The following is a 20,676-nucleotide window of genomic DNA, read 5'->3' as shown; positions in this document are numbered from 1 at the left end:
TTCCGAGGTCTCTTCGTTAAACTGTGCGCCTTATGTTATTCCGATAAATTTTTCCGAAGTTTATCGCCGCGTTCGAGACTATGAATTAAAATTTTTTACAACGGACAATCGTGCCCGGTAACTGATACATTCAAAACACGCGAACCGGCTACCAAAGGCGGTGCTCGAGTTTGACGAAAGAAATAACGAACACGCTATTCTGGAGGATTCATGAGAGGTACATAAATGGTAGCCATCTATTTATTTCTAATCTCGGCCTCAGAGGGAATCCTCGACTTTCGATGCAATCTGTTACGAGGAATTACGAGTAAACGATGTTCGTTAAATGATATTTTGGGAGGAGCATGCGTCTCACGGGAATTTATGGAAGAAATTGCCTCAGTCTCGTCTTTTCTATTCCTCGATTTATGTGGAAATTCTTCCTTCATCAGTCTCGTTTCAACGAGTTATCTGTGCATACTTAACAAATTGTATTTCCGTTTGAATCTTCACCAGCCAGCGTGAAGTCGTCATCTACAAATTGTAATAGTAGTCAGTTGGCGTATATGCGTAAGGCAAACGTCTCTGATTCTTGGATTAATTCAGAAGCGGAATTCAGGTCTATATTAATTGAAATTTGAGGACTCTGGGTGTCATTGAGATTTCTCAGGGCCTGCAGTAGTTTTTAGGGGCGTATGGAGAATTTTCCAGGCCAGAATTATGACAATTCTGACAGTTAGGTTACGATCAAAGCACTGAGCTCGCAAGTCATCGATTCTAAGATAACATGGGAGTGCCGAAGGAAAATCAACGAAGTAGGCAAGAATAATAAGATCTATTCAGCGTGGGTTCCGAGAATCAAAGGAAATTAAGGGGCCAATATAGTTGCTAGGAAAGGAGCACAAAGTTCTTTATTTGGCCCTGAAGCTTTTTTTGATATAGGAAAATTTACCTACAAGAAAGAGTCAAAGGACAAGGAAAAACCGACACAAAATTACTCTGGAGGAATCTCCAAGAAGTATCTGGATCTTATCAAGAATGTGTTTCACTTCTTCACTGGATTCCATAAAAATCTTTGTCACCACAAGAAGCACCTATAATGACAGTGGTTCTACCAGAAACTGACGAGTGCAGATTCTGTGGGGAGGAGAATGAAACTCCTGATCAACTGGTGACAGAATGCATCGCCATTGTTCTTAAGGTGTCAGTGCAAAGTATCTAGGACTCAATATTGTCACCTATGTTCTTTTTGGTCTTCTTAACTCTTCAGCTTCTAGGATAAAGGATTGCAATTCAATGTCTTCCTTCACAAACGTAATACAGACCTTTGAAATCCATACAGTTGCATCCAATTCAATGCATCACACTTGGTCATGTAGGGCATCCGACCAGAAAACTGAATGCGTCTTCTTTGCATCTTGTCAACTGGTTAATCTCTTGGAAAGAACCTGTGATGAGCATTGCTGAGTCTGCTTCAACGTGGGATATCAATTTAAACCCAAAAAATTTATTTTACTCGCGATAAAGTTCTTCTCCACTTTAGGGATCGAATCGGGAGGGAAAACTGTAAAAATCAATACCAAATCACGGCAATATTTCAGGGGGTTTAATTTTGTTGACTCGAAAGTACCTTCGTATACCTTCTGGCCGCGGCCAGGGATGCGTTCGGGTCCTACCTTGCGTATTGTTTGTACCTTCTTGTTGATTTGAACGCCCCTGAGAACTAACAAATATTCGCATTGAAGAAGCCAAAATGAATCCGTCGAAATTATGCAGACTGTCGGGGTATCGAAGCGCTATTTAACATTTTTTTTTCGCCTTAATCCCATTGTGCGCCGTAATATATAGTTCAATGTGGCAGAAGGTAGCAATAAATTTTGTCGCGGACGTTTTTAAATTGCACGAATCTGAGGGATCCTGCACGTTATTTAAAATCGTATATAATAATGTATTAAAGTCGGCATAATGGAGTGATCGCATTTTTTTTATATAAAGGTCGTAAATTATATTCGTCCTTTCCGTCCTACGATTTTGTAACAATGCCATTCTGTAGATCGGAAAATTTCCATGTTCATAATGGCTTCGGGATCAAGTGGCTCAATTCTCACCGAAATCTTCTTTGGAGTATAATGGTAAAAAGCCACCGGCGAAGCTACGCTCTTTGACAGTTTTTCATATTTTTCATGGTTCTGATCATTGCAGTATAAATTATTCATACGTTCGAATTTTTGGAAATTTGCAACACAACGGGTTGATTGTTTGAGTTGGCTTTCATATGTGTGCTGCCTCGGATAAAAATGACAAAAAGCACTGAAATGAAGACGTTTAGCACAAGGAAGGCCACCCATCCAGGTGCTTCGCCTTTAAAATCCTTTTATTGCAAAATTTAAGGGGCCATTTGAACGATTGATTCTGAGAATTTTCAATTATTTTCTGATAATAAGGTTCCCACGCACTTTCACACTTTGTTGATCATTCAGTGGCAACACATACATGTGTTAGGTTACGACTTACCGAAGGAAATAATTTCCACGTATAATTTCTGAGAGCATCTCTGATGTGTCGGTTGGAGTAAAAGTGAAGAGCTTTCTGTATTCTAATGAGCCTAGGATAGGTGAAACATTTTAATTCGCGATCTGGTTATTCATGCACGTTGGAGTAACTATCAATAAAGTTAATTAATTACAGAATTATTATATATTCCACCGGCTGTAATTGGCATCTCTTATATTTAAAATTGAAGTTTCAAACAAAAAAGGTCCTGAAGCTGTTGTAAAAACGGCACCCCGCTTTTTGCGCGAGTGTCTCCTGCAAAATGAAGTCATAAATCAATTTTAAATTGACCAGCCTCTGATGGCGTAAAACTGAAAGTGAATTAATTTCCAGCTAAAGAGGATGTGATGGACAATATAATTAATACAGAAAAATAACCTAACAAAATTCATGGTATAAATTTTAATGAAACAACCAATCCGGCAACTTTAATTGGTACCAAGATTTTATTCGATGATATGGAATATTTCAAAACCTGTCGAAGTCCTAAATTGGTAATGTGTTGAAAAACAGATTGGGCCTTTTTTTACTGCTATCGAGCCGTGGACATCTTTTTTTTTTCGAAGGAGCTTTTGTGAGAGGACGCCGTATTATTCTTCATTGAATCGAGATTTCATCAGCATACGTCGTTTTTCTGCTTTCCAATAAAGCAGTTTCTCTTCTGGAACATGATAAATAATGAAATTATCTCGAAGCATGTTTTTTGAATTGTTAACTGCTGAAGCTGCAGTGTTAACGAATCAATTGTTGTTTTTGTTCGTTATTTCGAATAATCGATCTGAAAATTGGTGGTTGGAGGGTAGTTGGCAGGAATAAATTGAAAGAATTTCTTGAAAATTCGATTTAAAGGCACTTTTACGGAAGGAAACCAATGGATATGGGTTTCTCTATCTTTTATGAAAAAAAATTCATTTATTGATTTCCCCTTATTGACAGTTCCCCCTAAGTATCTGAGAATAGTTCCTACGATGAGATAGCCCATTTCACATCTAGTTAAATCTCGAATCATCTCACGAATCGGAATTGGCATGGATGTAGCCGACCGTGACACAAAGTAACGTTTCTTATCTGTGCAGCCCGATCGAAATAGTGCGAAAACCCAAACAGAAGTTTAGGTTTGTTTGAATACACGCAGGAGGTAGTTATTTTTACCCTGGGGTAAAGACTACAATATCCTTACATATGTAATTTTAATCCCACTTATTAGAATGCCTATCTCGGATCTGCATAGTAACGTGATACTGATATTATCAGACTTGGAACCCTGTTCTCATCCGACAAATTATATTAAAAAAAGGTCAGACCCCCAAACGAGAGATTTATAATTCGAATCTCATGGATGTCTGGGATCCAAGATGCCCGTTGTGGTGGTGTTCGTTAATTTGTTTTATTCAAATGTGGCAGTGATTTGGTCCACGAAATTCCACGATGTAAATATTATTCTAATGATCGCTTTCGCGATTTGAAATATCACCACAAGATTGTCGAAATCGAGGATCGATGTTTCTTATTGCGATATTTATGTCGCTGTTTCAGCGGACGAAAATCGTAAAATTCGGATAAAAAAAATTATTTTATCTCGGATATTACCGAATGATTTGGGGAATGTTCTATGTTAATTCCTTCATTATTGGTAGGTACCACGAAACGTGATTTGAAAATATTAGGGGCTTGATTTTTTTATGGGAATGATATATCAAAAGTAGGTGTATCAATGCACCTAGTGATTATTTTCCTGTTCTGTTAGGTCCCTCCTTTCTGGTTTGCTGCGACAATGTATGTGGTTAATTTTTTACCCCTGTAGAAGTTAATTGACCCGTCGAACAAGTAAGGGTCTTTTTCCGCTAGGGATCGTTCTTTTTTTTTCAACCGGCCCGTATCAGAGTCGATGGATGTTCGTTGTATCATGTTACTCTATCACAATCACTAGTTAGAAAAGTATTGATGAAGTTTTTTTCGGAAATTCGATAGGTGTATGCAGAATATTTCACTTGGGTATTTTATGGTCAATACGAAAAATGTGAAATATTATTCAGTCAATCGTTAGTTAAAAAATTAACATTGAATCCTCCCAATTAAATCGATGCTGTGATTCATTATCAATCAATGAATTACCATATCAATCAGGTATCATTACTCATGAAACACAAATATTTAAATCATTTTATATGAATGGTAGATTAATAATAATTATTGTATGTTTTATCTATTGACGTGATACTGAAAGTATTTCATATTTATAGTATTATCTTATAATTACTATCTAAGTTGGTATTTACATATATAGGTATAAAAAATGTCAATATTATCGATATCAATTGAATCCCATTGAATGTTAGAGCATTTTCATTCTAAATGAATAAATATTTCTACATAGATGTTGAAAATATTCTGAAATACCTTGAAGTGGCAAATTGTTGGAACCCATCTGGTAGTAGATCTGGAATTCTCTAATTCTTTCAGAAAAAGAATTCATCATCTTCATTCATCTTCATTTTGAATGAAAAAATAATCAGAACTTTTTTAATGTTGTCTCCGCAAGTTTTTTCAACACTTACTGAATCTATAAATTCCAATTATTATTCAAAATAACGTGAATAATTAGTTGGCAGGGAAGATATTGTATATATCTCTTAAAGTTTTCTAATTATATACTCTTTTATTATTTTTTCAGTTGATGGTTTCCAATTTTAATATTTGAATATTGATATTGATTATATGATTCCAAAATGAAGTGCCAGCTAGGTATCTAAGTACTGTGCAGACCATATTTCTTCTCGATGGAATTTCGCTATTGCATTTCATCTGAAGGATTATATTATCAGTGTGTAGTATTGTAGGAAGAAGTCTCCCTGCAACCCTTCTCTGTCTGACACCCGATATCAAAGGAACAGTAGCGATTTTTTTGACAATGTCATCACTCATCCAGCTCCCTTTCGATTTCTTATACAAATTTAGTCCCATTGTATGTATCGGCATCATTCTTATTCATATATGGAGTGTTTAAATAAAAATACGAGCTTACGGAGAAGGGGTTCGATTGTCAAGGGAAAGCAAGACTGCCGAGCCTACGGTATTTTATAACTCGGCTTTTATTGCTTCGCCATTCAGACGAAAATACTTTTACGTTTTTTTTTTCTTCATTTGATTTGTTGTTCTACGCTCTGGATTGAATAATGCACGACGGAGACAATCAAATCAGCGATAATTTCGGTTATTTTATTCATTCATTTATACACACGTGCATAATGGGTAAGGAGTCCAAAATTTGTACCCTATAAATATTATTTTTCTTGATTTTCTGTCGAAGACGTGCATCCAAAACGCCAAGGTTACCGTATCATTTGTTCGAATGAACATTAGTTCCTTATGGAAAAACGACTGGCATACCAGGGATTCCTGAGGCATCGGAGTTGAGTTGAAAATTTCTTCGAAACTTGATCCTTCGAGGCGGGTTAACTGTTGCAAATTGATGGTGCACATAGATCATTGCGCGGCAGTGTGTGTTCACCGGATGAATTTTAAATTAGCGCGCGCTGGAAGTTTGTTATGGTGAAAGTAGGCAGTGACATCCAATTCGGTGCTGGTAGTATACGTCTAGTTATTTTTATTATGTTTTAAAAGTACATACCGGCCGATCCTTATAACAACTAGAAAGTTCAATTGCGACCGAGCAACGTCCAATTGAAATTGGCACCTGAATCATTTAGCAAAGATTAATACCGACATGTGCAAGGATTACATTTGTACGAGGATCGAATACCGAATGGCCTTTGGTAATGCAGCACTTATTTTTCATTGCTTCATATATCGACGTGTTTTTCTATCGCGTCTCCCAATTAGAACGAAGACTCGTTATCTGTTCGATATGTATGAGAGTTTGCCACTTGCTGCTCGCCGAAGATGCGGCGGCTATACAGTTAAATCGATTTTTTTCGAAATCCGTTCAACGAGCTGCTCATCACTTCACCTCAGTACTTTCGGCATTTTTGAGATTTAGAATTCCTTTTTTTTTACATCGTAAAATTGTATTTATCGAAAAGTTTAGGTACTTTGCTGTTTTCTGCGATAATCTGCAGGATTGTACTTCACCTATAGCGTAAAATTTCGACGATTTTGGAACTTCAGTGTGAAATTTACGTCTTTTTTGAAAGATTAACGTGGTGTAAATCGTTGTGGTTGCCTCGTCGCCGTCTCCCCTAACTCGCTCGAATCTTGGCGAAAATCGTAATATGCCTCTGTCGCCTCGCTCTCCGAGGCGCTCGGGGTCCGCACGTAAACCGCATAAAAACGTGCTACGTTGTGCATACAAAAGAAATGAGCTCTTTTCCAGTGTCTCTGCGATCGGTCACTTTACAACCCGAGTTGTATATATGTTGGAATAGAGGCGGCCACGTGCTCTGGCGCGTGGACGACGCTCGGCATTGTGAAGGTGACCCGGTACGGCCGGTCGGCTGGATCACGATTCTGCGGTACCCGCCGTCGTCTAGCTAGATTCTAACGCCAGATAAACGCGCCAGACTGGTGCGGTTCGACAGAAACGTCCTCCGTTTGCATCAATCTGTAACGCGAAATCGCGCCCGATTCATCTGTCTCGTCCGACGAGGTTTCGGCGATCGTTAACGGAAGTCCGATCGGTAGTAGGCTCTGTTTTTGGCTAGCAGGGTGACCGCAGATTAAACAGACTGGCCTATAGGGTGGTTTGACCTAGTAAATTCAGATAGAGAATTCAATCCGCCATAGTAAATAGATGTGGTAATCCGCCGATTGGGTTTATATTTGGCACGTGAATCAAACTGAAAGGTTTCGGCGAGTGGCCCTTTGAACGAAAGAAGCCAATTTAGTGGCCGATTACTATTTTTTCCATGTTAGTTTCTTGTGAGAGTGATTCATCCCTGTTTACCATAAACTGGGGTTTCTTTGACTCTGAATTATACTTAAATATATCTTGGGCTACCTTTTTAACGTCCCTTGTTCAAGCGAAAACGGGATAATTCTAGCTTGTGCTTATACAGGGTGAGTCTTTGACTCGTACAAATATTTTAACAGTAGATTCTTGAGGTCAAAAGAAACACTTTTTTCTTTTACCATTTTTTTCGAATCAGCTCGGTTTCAAAGATACAGGTTGTTGAAAAACCATAAAAAAAAATTTCTACTATCTCAGAAACGGTTTCATCGAATAAAATGAATTTCGGAATATAGTTTTTCATTCATTTAATAAATCTTTTTCGAACACAAGATATCACCCATGTCTTCCAATTTCCTCATTATTAGCATTACGTACCATAAAATACCGAAAATTCAAAGAACCCAACCCTTGAAAATAAGTTGGACGCTCTCTAATGAACATTTGAACGTTTTGTGAAATAAAAGTGTTCTTTATATTTTCTAGTATAATGCGCCGTATTCGAGTAATTTGATGTTCAAAAATTGAAAAGTATCTGTGAAATTTGAAAAACTGGGTACTTTGGCTGAATACAGCTGTGTTTAAAAGAACCACAGATGTGTTGTGTCATAGTTTTAGCTAGTTATTCTGAAGGTAATTTTGTCTTTCCAGGGGTGGCACAGCTCATTATAAAAACTCAAAATGGGTGTATCTTTTTATCAGGGCCGAATCGGAAAAAATGGTATAGGAAAAAAGTGTTTCTTTTGACCTCAAGAATCTACTGTCAAATATTTGTAAAGACTCTCACTGTATATTTTATTGTCTAAAAATCACCTCTAGAATAGTCGAAAGAAATAATTCACCTGGTCCCTGGTAATCTGTGAACTAACTGTAGAGGTCTAACTAATGATAAATAAATGTTTATCGAATAAGATATCAAGTGACCATACCCAGTTAGAGTCCACTATCAAATATCTGGGAAACTATCAAATTAACATGTGTTTAATCTAAAATCTTCAACTCAGCCGGTCTGCAATACAGAATACAATAAATCAAGTAACGTGTAGACAAAAATGTGGTTCGTACCGTTTTGCTAATGATCTACACTTAAATCGAAACAAACAACAAGTAGTGTTCGAGACCACTCGAACTCGGAATGTCAGTATGTAGATCAGTTTGTTTCCCTTAAAAAACCAGAACAGCTGTTTTCCGCTCAGGTATAGGAAAACGGGTGACGATTCCCGGATTTGCTCCAACGAACCGAGCGCGCTCAGCGGTAGCAAGTCGACAGTGGCACTACCATTGTAGACGATTGCTAATTGCGTATGAATCACGTGTCGCATGTGTATGAATCCCAAACCAAACCGCTAGCACTCTCTTGTCAACCGGACCCGTGTACCCCTCTCTACATCTAAAGTGACGTAATTTGTTTGTTACAGAGCGAGTTCCCAAGCTGGTAGCATCTTGACATCGCAACTGAAAGCAACCAATGGTTTAGTAAGTGGGACGGGCTTAGAACTAGCGACCACGCCTATGAGTACCGGGAGTCAACTGAGCTCGCAAGAATTGCAAGGTTTATTCCTGAACAATCAACACATCTATGCACAACCGTCGCCTACCGGACAGAACCTGCAAATTGTCAAACGCGAACCCGAGGACCTCAGCCATCACCGAAAACTTGACAGTAGCTCGCCAGGCTCGTCCAGTCTCGACAGTTCGATCATAGTGACCAAGCAGCCCCGCCACAAGGTGACTAGTGTATAGTGTATTCACGTTTCTAGTGCTTCCACGGGGCACTCTTGACCACACTTCACATTCAATCACCATATACATACATCCATTCATAAGTATTGCGTGTGGTCGTGTTTGAGGGTGCAACAGTGATTTAGTGTTGTGGTAAATCAATTGTGTGTGTCTTCATTTCGAAATTCCAAGCGGATCTTGGAGTTGCAATCTGATAACTTAATTTATTGGACCGAGCCAACAGGTATGCCAAAAGTTGATAAATCGTAGACGATTCGATGACGAGAAGACCAGATGAATTCCGAAATGATCGCACACACTTTGAGGATTATTTTGCGTAGAATTTTAAATGCCCGTTGGCCCTTAGTTGCTCGCTGTTTTGACCGCAGTGATAACCTACCTTCACTTTGGGTGGTGGTGTTTATTGGGTTAACCATTTGGAAAAGGAACGAAAGTTATATCTTGGACGTTCCCTTCCTATAAGGATCCCGATGTAGTTAGTCTTGCATGATTTAGAGAATTGATGAGAGTAGTAGTGTAGATTCAGAAACAATGCTCAACTACCGGCTTTTCGAAGACTGAGTTCGAGAATCTGATCTGATTCTGGCGGTATTCTTGTGAGCTCATCAGTTTTGGTTGATGATGAAGCTGTGGCCTCGTTCAGAAGGTTTCTAAATGCCAGATTTCTTGGCATACGCAAACCGATCCTTCCCAACATCTCAACGATGAGCTTGGTGGATGAGGAGTTGCTTCTGGAACTCAGTCGTCGAAGGCATCGATCGCGAGTTGAATTGGCCTTCTTTGGTGTCGAAGTTGGGAAGCGGCAGGACTTCAGGCGAAGACACCTATAACGCACTTCAGCTCCGGTCGCGTCTCTCGCCTTGTAGCAGTAGTTGAACATGATATGAGTGGTGTAGAGGTAGATTTACGTAGTGGCTGTGCGAACACCGCCAGGGCCAACGAATTGAAGCTGATGGATAACTGGTTATAGGTCGTGCTGGTGTCATCGACAGGCAGCCACCAGGGAGATGTTATAGTGGACGTGAATTCGATCAAAGACGAGTCCCATCGCGGCCTCAGTTCGCCTCAGCACGGTTCGCGTTCGGTGAACGGCACCCCAACATCGACCCACAGCAGCCTCCTGGCCGACGGTTCCAGCACCGGGCCCATCGAGTTCATACATTCGGATGGCCTCAAGCCGGCTATGTATACCACGCAAATTTTCGCGCCCATGAACGCCACCCACAGCGGCAGCGGCACCCCGTCACCGATACCCTATTCCGAGCAGTACGGCCAGAGCCTCGTCGGCACGTCCAGTTCCTACAGTGTACCACGTCCGGCCAGTTCGACCGCCTTCTCCTCCTCGGACCCCTATTACCGTTACAACGATTACACCACCGTCACGTCGGGCGCCGTCACCCCCGAACCCATCTACTCCTCGCAGCTGAGGCAGTCTCAGCTCGGCTACGCGGACGACACGTCCGGCGGCGCGACGCCCAGTTTTATCGAACGTTACGTGCGACAATCGTACCATGGGAAGAGCGTCATCGCGACGACGGCTGCAGGACTCACCGTCGACCTACCGAGCCCCGACAGCGGCATCGGGCAGGACGCGGTCACGCCACGTGACCAAAACAACATTCATCAGGTGAGATACAGATACATCCCCCAATCCCCTACGATCCTCAATCCCCGATAAGCTATCACTGCAATTTAAGGGCAAACGGGAAAATTCTCATTTGTAACATTTTGACACATATACGTGTTGCCCCTTTTGTCATCCTGCAAATAGCTAGGGCGTCGGCCACGATACCGACGTAACTGTTTGAGAGTGTTTTTGGTGCTTGTTGCAGTCGTTCGACTACACGGACCTATGCCAAACGAACTCCTCTCTGCTGGACCCGCTGTCCCTCTCCCAAAGGAGCAGCAACTCGAATTCGCCAGGGAACCAAGCGACGAGTAGGAGCAGGCCTTGGCACGACTTCGGAAGGCAGAACGACGCCGACAAAATCCAGATTCCCAAAGTGTGAGTATCATTTAGAATCACCCTGTCGCGCACTAGCCATACTCGATCAGTTTAGGCTGAGTCCGCACCTGAACCATATCTTCGTTACGTCTGGATTTTCTCCTGACAACCCAATAAATTTCTGAGATAGCCCTACATTGAGTGGAATACTCAGGTCGAATCTGACGTCACCGTAAAGTTTGATATTTTTAAAGGTCAACGTACTCTGAACGTTTTGTCATACGAGGACTATTTCTGTTGTTTGCAGATCTTCGAAATAAGTATAATAGGCTAATAAGCCCATTGGTAGATTCACCTTTTGGGTAGATCCAACCTTAAGGGTTTATTCGCTTTTAAACCCAGATCGGGCCTACGGCCCTCGTGGTTCTCTCTTCAACCTGGTTCGAGGTTGCGGCCCTCGTGGTTAACCTTGTTTTTCGTTGTCATCGCATAACGTAAAAACGGCTGAACCGATTTTATTCATTTTTTTTTTTGAAACCTTCCTCATACTTCGTAGAAGGTTCTTACGTAAGAAAAAGTAGGAAAAGTAGCCTGGAAAACTGAAAAAATCAAGAAAACAACTCGTAAACGACTGTAAATTTAGTCACTGCAGCGGTCATTGTCTTTTTTACAAGTTTCATTAAGCTGGTAGTCGGTAGACGTTGTTTGTTTTTTGGTGCTGCCTCTTTTATACTTCAGAAATGATCAGGGCTCTGCCTTGGGCTCCAGATGGGCTAGAAACGAACTTGCGTTTTCCTAATTCAATTTGAAGGTTCTCCAAAATAGGCTGTTGTGCCAGACAAAAATCAAAACTGTGCTTTTCTTGAGACTCAAGTAGCAACCCTTGTACTAGTTGTACAAGTCCGCATCGCAGGGCAAATTTGTTCTTCTTGTCAGCAGAAGGCACAGTGCGTGAATATAACTTTATAACGTCGCCGTGTAAGCACCAATTGTCTGTAGACAACGGACTGTACGACTAGCCCAAATTACAGATAAATTTCATGGCCAAAACGCTCAGATATGAGCCCAGTCCCATGATAGCCGTAATTTTTCTCGTGCATATCTCCCATTGTTCTTCGACATTCTTGAGAGATACGAGATGGTGAGATCGAATTTTTACGATTTCCGCGAGATGGAGAGTGAAACGTCCAAGGTTCGAAACTGATGGCATCCTCGATCGAATATGGCCGAAATTTCCATACAATATGAATAAACATAGCCATACCTCATCAAAATTGAATTATTCCTCATTTGTTTCGAATGAATCGTCGATTTTCGTTCGACAAGGTCAAACCAATTTGGCAGGAATCACTTTTTTCATAATTAACAAGAAAACTTTGAATTTCGTGAAATTGACTATTCAAAAGCCGTGTGGAGAATCCATATTGTCAACAGGCAGGTTTATGATGAGAAGAAAGAAGCTCTGGTCTCTGAATTTGATACACACATTAGTGAATTCGCGAACATTATACATTTATCGTTACTCATCTACCTCGAAATAATCATACGAATTGTATCCCCTTAAGTCTGTTTGATAAGGTCCTTAAAGAAACGGTTAAGGTCGGCCTTTGATAGAGGACGATTCAAAACATCCCAGCGATTTTCTCATGGAAAAAGAAAACCGGTTCTATTTTACCGTTGATGAACTTTTAGTATCTCTCCTTTGAAGGGGGTGAAATAATACTTGCGTTTTCTTTTCACCCTGCCCCTTTAGCCGTTCCTAACGATTCGGACTGCCCGTCTTATCTGGTCTTTTTTTTCCTTTTTAATCTCCCGATCGAATTCATTTTGCGCATCGAATCAAGACCCTGTCCAAGGAGAAAGTTCAACAGTAAATCTTAACGGTTCCAATTCAAAGTGCGTACATTCAAAATAACAAACCTTTGATAAGAATATATTCGTCGATGTATGAACACATGTTTTCAACTTTTTTTATGATTGCATCCTATGTTAAACACAAGCCGGCGTAAAACATGTGAGTATTTCCTTTCCAGATTCTCTCCAGTCGGCTTCAAATATCATCTAGAAACCCCGATATCCACATCACAAAGACGAGAAGATGACAGGATCACTTACATCAATAAAGGTCAATTTTACGGCATAACACTAGAATATATTCCAGACCCGGATAAACAGCTGAAGTCACAAACTGTAAAGGTGAGTGCCAATATGAATGTTGTTCTTTTTTTCAGGATTTTGTTCAAGGATGAGTTCGGTGAGAAAATTGCGTATGAAAAAAATTCTCATGAAAATTCTCTAGAAACAACTAGGATATCACTATCCATCTCCTGTATAAAGATACGAAATAATTTCCAATACGCGGAGAAAGAATCAAACGCTAAAGCCAGTGCAAACTGATTAAGTTATTAACAGTTGGTCATGAAATATGACTTGGTTATGGAGTTGAAGGTTGTTCCCACATATGAATTAATAACCCCGCTTGCCATAAGAGGAAGAAAATGCAACACTTTCAAACGAAATAAGTAACGTCGAAAAGAGAAGAAACTTAATGCAATTAATTTCCACATAAATAGATATAACGAGTAGAAATTTTTAAAACGGTCGCGGTGACAAAAAACGATTCCACATTGCTGAAGCAGGAAAAACTGTGGACATTGCTTTAAATTAATTGAGTCGGTTTCAAATGAACTGATTGGTATGGATAACTATACGTCGTACGTTGCTTGAACGGAAAATATAATAACAGGTATTCCTGTTTCCTCATTCTTATTGGAAATGGTTAGAAATAACGTGTCTTGGATGAGTCGGTCGCGTTATTTTCGGAATATTGATGGATTTCGTTACATCCACGTCGATTTTCATCGAAAGCAGAATTTTGAATTTCTGTCGAAGATGCTCGATATTTTTTTCCACAGATCTTCGTCTTTTCGACGTTTAATTTCACAGTGACACTTCTAATAAAGTTGTTGTAATATTAATGTAATCAATGCATCATCGAACGTATACATTTATTCCAATTTTTTTCAATTAATCCCAGATGGTGAATTATGATATAGGATAGTTGGATGAAAAAAGTTCCCCATAAGTTTTCTGATGTTTGAAGAACGTACAATTTGATGTGAGAGACAAAATGAGGATAATTCTTGTCCGAAGGTTCTGATTTAATTAAACATCTAAATTGCATCGTTGCGCAAATAATAATTATTTGCCTTTTAATAAGGTACGCAATCATAATAAAACAATTATACCTATCGATTGATTTTAATTGCCTACTCTTGCGCTTTTTATCGAGTGTGAGGACAAGATCTAGTTTTTGTACTGTCTGGAGAGATGCAGCCCAATAAGGGAGTTTTCTTCATTTTTAATTGACCGTATGAGTAAGGATTATAATGATAACAGTAAAAATGCATCCTTACTAGATTCTTCACCTGCATTCAATCCACTACATACAATGTCAGAATGATTCATTTTACGATGTTTGTCATGACTCATTCTTTGCCAATTGAAAAGAAATATTTCCCCAGGACTATATTTACTATGCGAATAAAAATAATACCTTAATTTATGACTTTTTTACCGATGCATGGGGTTGCAATTCTCTGATATCAATCGATGAGTAATTAATGAGATATTTAGGGGTCGACTATCTTTTCTGGAAATGACTGATCACTTTGCTATTCGTGTAATATTCCGAAGACTAGATCAATACACAAAGGAATTCTACCTGAGGACGAAATTTCGGGTAATTTGTCAAGTGGTTGTCAAATATGAATTGTGACAAAGCTGTTTCTCGGTTTGTGATCCTAAAATTGCCAACAATTGGACGAATTTTTTGAAATTCAATGCCCACTCGTACTTGAGATTGAAAAAATGGCTATGAATTGATTGAACTGCGTCAGATCTTTCGACAAAAGCTTCATAAAACCTGTGTGAAAATTTACTGCATAATTTTTTACTGTATAATCTTTTCTGGTCGTAATATCCAAGATATAGAGTTAATATTAGTTCGTCTGGATGCAGTCGTTTCGAAATTTACATAAATGTACCTCGTAACGAGAAATATACAGGGTGTACTGTAGAAAAATACGAATTTTTTACGTATCTTACGATGTATGATTGTCCACTTAAATCCGCTTAATATACGTATCTGCTGGCTACTTCTCGTTCACTCTGAACCATTGCGCGAGTCGAGTGTAAGCAATTTCATTCATGAAGAGAATATTTTGCGCAGTTGAACATCAGAGCGTGCATGATGCTGCTCGTGCTGTTCAATAATAATTTTTTTACCGCTCGCCCCGTTGGAACTACCAAAGTAATACACATTTGGCGTGGCCAAATGCTTAATAATTATAACAATTTAGTAAGATGTATCGTACCTGGTGTACATTTACATAGATACCTGGTGGAATAACGAATACTGATTTATGCAAATGACCAGTACACGGTTTCTGTCTGTCGTCTTCGGCAACATTAAAATAAGTAGTTCATTCCATTTCACTCACAGCGGAAGTTAATAAGCGTTATTGGATGAGATGTGTGTTCCAGAATATACAGCATAATCAGGAAAATTGATTGGGGATCATTAGATTCGTCTTTGGGAAAATCATTCCTGCTTAGCGGGGTTTTCGAACGAAAGACGTTTAGCGAGAATGAATGTGACTACAATCTTGTGGTATGAACCTCGAATGAAGAGGTCTGATAATGAGTTTTGATAATAATAACTATAGAAGTTTTGAATTAAGACTTTGTTCCATAGCACGTTGTTTTCAAGTATTCTCAATGTCGGTGTCTTCCATTTTTTTTAATGATTCATGGTATCGAAATTAACTATTCGTAGACCCTTTCCAGATCTTCCAAATTGGACCAGATAATTTGTTCTCAACTTGAATTAATTCTTTACAGGATTCAGCTGTCATTTTTTTTAAAAATTGTTAAAAATACATTTCGAAACTCGCTGTATAAAACTCGGGTTTAAGAGTAAAAATCCTTGAGTGTTTCCGACGAAAATCACTCTGGTACTCGACAGATACACAGGGTTCCTGCGATTTGAGTTTTTTTCGTGACATTGTGAATTTCAATGTGTACTACGTTCTTGAGATCCAAAGATTTAACTTTTTGTTATGGTTTCGACAATGAAGAAGCTATGGGTGAAATGGGGCAAATACAACCGCTTGGAATGATCTGTTTCGAAGGAAAAATGTGAAACATACTTTCCTCCAAGAACAATTCGTCACGATATGGCGATAAAACGTTGGATGCTGCAAGTGGAACAGCGCATGCAGGATGATCCGAATAACGTTTCCGCACATATTTGGCGATAATCGAAAAAACCCGCCATTCAGAAAAGTTTACACGGAAAATATCGATTCGGTCGCATCCTGGGCGTTTCAAAAAAGTTTCGGACGTCCATCGATATTCCACGGGTTCGTTTTAACGATCGGATTCTTCCTTATAAGCGATATGGACCGGTGCATTTTCACCGGCAATTTCGTATATGAAACCCCGGCATCTCTCGATTCGACTTTAATTCGCGACAATGCGAATTGTTACTGCCTCAATTAATCTCAACAAAAATAGATTGGCATAACGAGTGGATTTTTTCGAAATGGCCGTCCGGCCGAAAAAAGGGCCGCATATTGTTGCCGGCTGAAATTAATTGATGGAAGGCGCATTTTGAATCGAAACTGATTGGTATGTGAAGCGGTTGAACATTCAAATATGAAGAATGGTCTGCGAAACTGCTCACGTAGATGCTGGCCAATTACCGGCCAAGAATTCTACTCCTAAAAACAGCTGGTCACCACATACATGACCTCATATGGACATCGGGAGCTAAGACACCGCACTAACCTATGACAAATGCGTACGCTGGAAATAAGACAATTTACAATTACGTTACCTACTTGATCATTAGTTACAGTTCGGTAGATTACCTGTAATTATAGCAATTAATAGAAAGTTCAGACCGTCTTCTGTTTATTAATTGTTTCTTGCTACTTTCGCCTATTTTGGTCCTTAGGTCCTCCTAAGGACTCTATCAAAACACGTGCGTATGACTCGTACAGTGGATTCAAAGGCTTTGGTCGGTTTTCAACTTCTTCTGGCAGATTCCCAGAATTTGACAGTCTAGTTCAACAATTTAGTCGCTTTGTCCATAATGGGAGATTGTGGGAGGACTATACCGCTCCAAAATTCAAACCATCGATACAAATGAACTTCCGAGCGTATGGAAAAATAACAGAAAGTATCGAATTTTTCCTTGATATCATAGAAATCAGTTTTCCCACTCTCTAGAAAAATTACGTTTTTTTATGTTAATTTTCTGACAATCTTTGAGAGTGATTGATATTAATTTTTATCTGTCACCAGTGGGAGTTCGGTGAAGCAATAGACGAGCAGTTTTTAAGGATTTTAACTAACAAGTCGAACATTTTTTTGTTTCTTCGTAGGAATCTATAAAGTTGAATTTATTATTTTTGCTTCAGTTTCCTTCGAATTAAATCAAGAGTAAGGTGTAACTTTTTCCGGATCCCTGGTGATCGCAGATTATTCATGTAAATTTTCATAGTTTCAGCCGAGACCCCATCGCCATCTTGGATCTCGAATTAATAAAATGCGAGGTTATTTGCTCAACGGCATTTTTATATGCGTTATATTTTCATCAGTTTTCCCATAAAGCCGGTGAAGGACTACCGAATTAGCATATTTCGTCATATAGCATTTCGAGTTTTACCGAGAATTTGCAAATGACTCGATTTAATTGGATGGCTTGATACAAATTTTAATTGAGCTTCCTTTATACGAAGGATTTTTCGAATATAAAAATTCAGAACGGAAACCATTTACACCTTTATCACCTAAAATTCCAGAAGAAATACCGAGATATTATTAAATAGGTGTTGAAGTAACCAAATGTGATTTATTTCTTTTGTTGCAGAGTATCGTAATGCTGATGTTCAGAGAAGAAAAAAGTCCCGATGATGAGATTAAAGCCTGGCAGTTTTGGCATGGCAGGCAACATTCGGTGAAACAACGTATCCTCGATGCTGGTAAGTAAAATTAACAAAATTTGATTAATTTCGGTATTCCAGAATTGGAAAGTCTTCCATTTATAGTTTTCTCATTAGGAAAGAGTCCAAATGAGAATTTGGAAGATATCTGAAATAGCAATAGTGTATCTTCTTAATTTCGTGTGATTTCATCGGTTAAAGGTTACTTTTGCTCATTTCACGAAATGATCATCGAATTCCGTGGACTGATTCTTCTATTTATCTATTATTAACGATTTCATATGCTTGAAAAACAATTAGATAGTGAGGACCATCAATGAAAATTATAATTTAATGGCCATCGGAGGCAGTTCGGAATTCGTTAAGTCAATCAGAAGGAAATTCTTGCATTTATTCCAATGATATTAGTTTTATATGTTCTGAAATTTGCATTCGTCCACCACGAAGTAGAAAGTTCAGGATTTCCGCAAAATAGATTACGAATTAATTTAGAACGAACAAGGTTTCTGAGATTTTACAAAATATTATAATAACTAATTGGACGGCTTATCAGTTATTTAATTTGTGTTATTCAAGAGTCAAGGTACTCTGGTCCGCTTCCATAATTCAAAACCGTTTCAGAAATATGCTATATTATTAATTTCTGGTTCAGTATTTTCTACAAACAGATATCTTCTCACAGACAAAATTTTTTCGAAATAGTCCGCTTGTTTTTGAAATAAATTGAGAAATTCTGTCAGATAAAAGGGTCAGGAAAATCTCGAAGTATCATTGGAATAAAGGGGTAAATTAAAGACATCTTCGTGTATTTTCATCTCGATTTTTTTATCATCAATAATTTCTGAAAAATCACTGACAGATGCGCTGAAATCTCGATAGGGATTACAATACTGAGTGGAACTCACTGAATAATATTGGAACAAAATTTTCAATTATTTTTGGAGTGTGGCCTTGTAGCTTCGCGTGAAAGATCACGAGGATGTTATGAAAAAAGAGGGTGTTGGTGGTATCCTCAAGACATCATCGATGTCAGATAAATCTTCCAATTCGAAAAGGAATCGATTCGAGCTACACCCACCAGTGTGAAGGCGCGACGGACTCATTTATCTGATAATTTGGTCAGTTTTATCAGCGCAATTTATCTTTTCGTGTATATTCATTTTTCTGCGTCTCGCAAGGCGTACAATGAATCAAGTTTTTTTTCGGTGTGCTTACGTAAGCGACTGTAAATTCAATACGAGCGACAATTTCAAATGCCAAGAACATATCACAATGGCTAATATATAAGTGCGGGTTTATTTCGAATTTAAGAACGCCACCTCAAAACCAAATTCAAGACGTATTTTAGATATTCAGTATCGGCTTTCTGGGCAAGGCCGGAATGATATATATCTAATTTCAAACAACGTACAAATTGATTATGTACAGTCGCTTTCTTGAAATATTATGGCTAATATAATACCGCTACTCTATCATTTTTTTAAGGATTTGTACGGACGGAGTTCATAAAGTAACACAATTGCAATTAAATATGTAAATTCATTCGATTTTATTGCATTAGTTGGATTTATGTTCGGTTACACAGTTATGGTAAAAAATGGAATGATTAATGCATCTTCAGCTACGCTGTTTATAATCGTGATTTATATGGGAGGACTCCTGTATTCTCGGCTCTTTGGTTACGCTGGCAGAAAAAAAAAAACATTTTCGAACACGATCTAGCGTCGCGGAGGAAATAATGAATTATACGAGATTATTCAATTGCCAGGGAGTCAGATTTTTCGACTGAAAAACGACACATGTAACAACTTAATCGGAAAATCATACTATATACTTAACAGGCCGTGGAAGAAGCGCGTTAACCGATACTGCCAACTAGCCTCGCGGCACTTCCTGAGTAAATACAGAGTGTCCAAACTGGAACACGACAACGTCTTTGGTCACGCAATTCATTTGACACATCTGTCCAAAGGTCTTTTCAATCTCGGTACTGTTTTGTATGTTCTTTTGCTTTTATATTTGAAACAATTAAATTATGTGAGGATATTATTGATATAATAAAACGCGTGTCGAGTGTGTTGGTTTTGTAGAATATTTATCACATTTTTAGATCTACGATGATTTTCCTGGAAGATATGCGACTCGAAATTTGACTTTCGAAAAATTCCCAAAAAGTTGGGTTCAGTTAAAATTTCCTCAAGATCGAATGGTTGCACCGAGATCGATGAAATTTCGAGATTTGTCACCAAAAGAGTTGCTCTTTTAGAATATGTATCTCATGTACAGAAAAACTGTCGTCTTCGGTTAGCAAAGAAAAATGCTGTATAATGAAAATCCGATCGCTCGCTCAGACTACGTTCTATCAACGTCCCATAAGGAACGATAACTTAATACTTTTTCCAGTATAAAATCGCCATCTCCTGGTATTTTTTACGGGAGCTAACACTTGTTCGGATCGAGCAACTCCTACATTTGTCTCGCCATATGCAGCCAAGAAGATTACGTCTCCGCCACGTACGGTAATCACTTTAAAATGGAGC

The 20,676-nt window shown here is 38.8% G+C and overlaps 1 protein-coding gene across 3 annotated transcripts in view; it reads left to right on the top strand.

The window, feature by feature from the left end:
* LOC123321388 (protein grainyhead) overlaps positions 1-20,676 on the top strand; it is a 93,987-nt gene that overhangs the window by 65,673 nt on the left and 7,638 nt on the right. For 2 of the 3 annotated variants that reach the window (XM_044908949.1, XM_044908947.1), the window contains exons 4-8: positions 8,857-9,166; positions 10,152-10,808; positions 11,014-11,186; positions 13,160-13,322; positions 18,064-18,175. In XM_044908949.1, the coding sequence (XP_044764884.1) occupies positions 8,857-9,166; positions 10,152-10,808; positions 11,014-11,186; positions 13,160-13,322; positions 18,064-18,175 (1,415 nt within the window). The remainder of the gene's footprint in view (positions 1-8,856; positions 9,167-10,151; positions 10,809-11,013; positions 11,187-13,159; positions 13,323-18,063; positions 18,176-20,676) is intronic. The other variant, XM_044908950.1, reaches the window with a different exon arrangement.

This window comes from Coccinella septempunctata, chromosome X, assembly GCF_907165205.1.
Source record: "Coccinella septempunctata chromosome X, icCocSept1.1, whole genome shotgun sequence".
Lineage (NCBI taxonomy): Eukaryota > Metazoa > Arthropoda > Insecta > Coleoptera > Coccinellidae > Coccinella > Coccinella septempunctata.
Note: the sequence above shows the minus strand (reverse complement) of the source record. Positions and strands in the feature narration are given on the sequence as shown.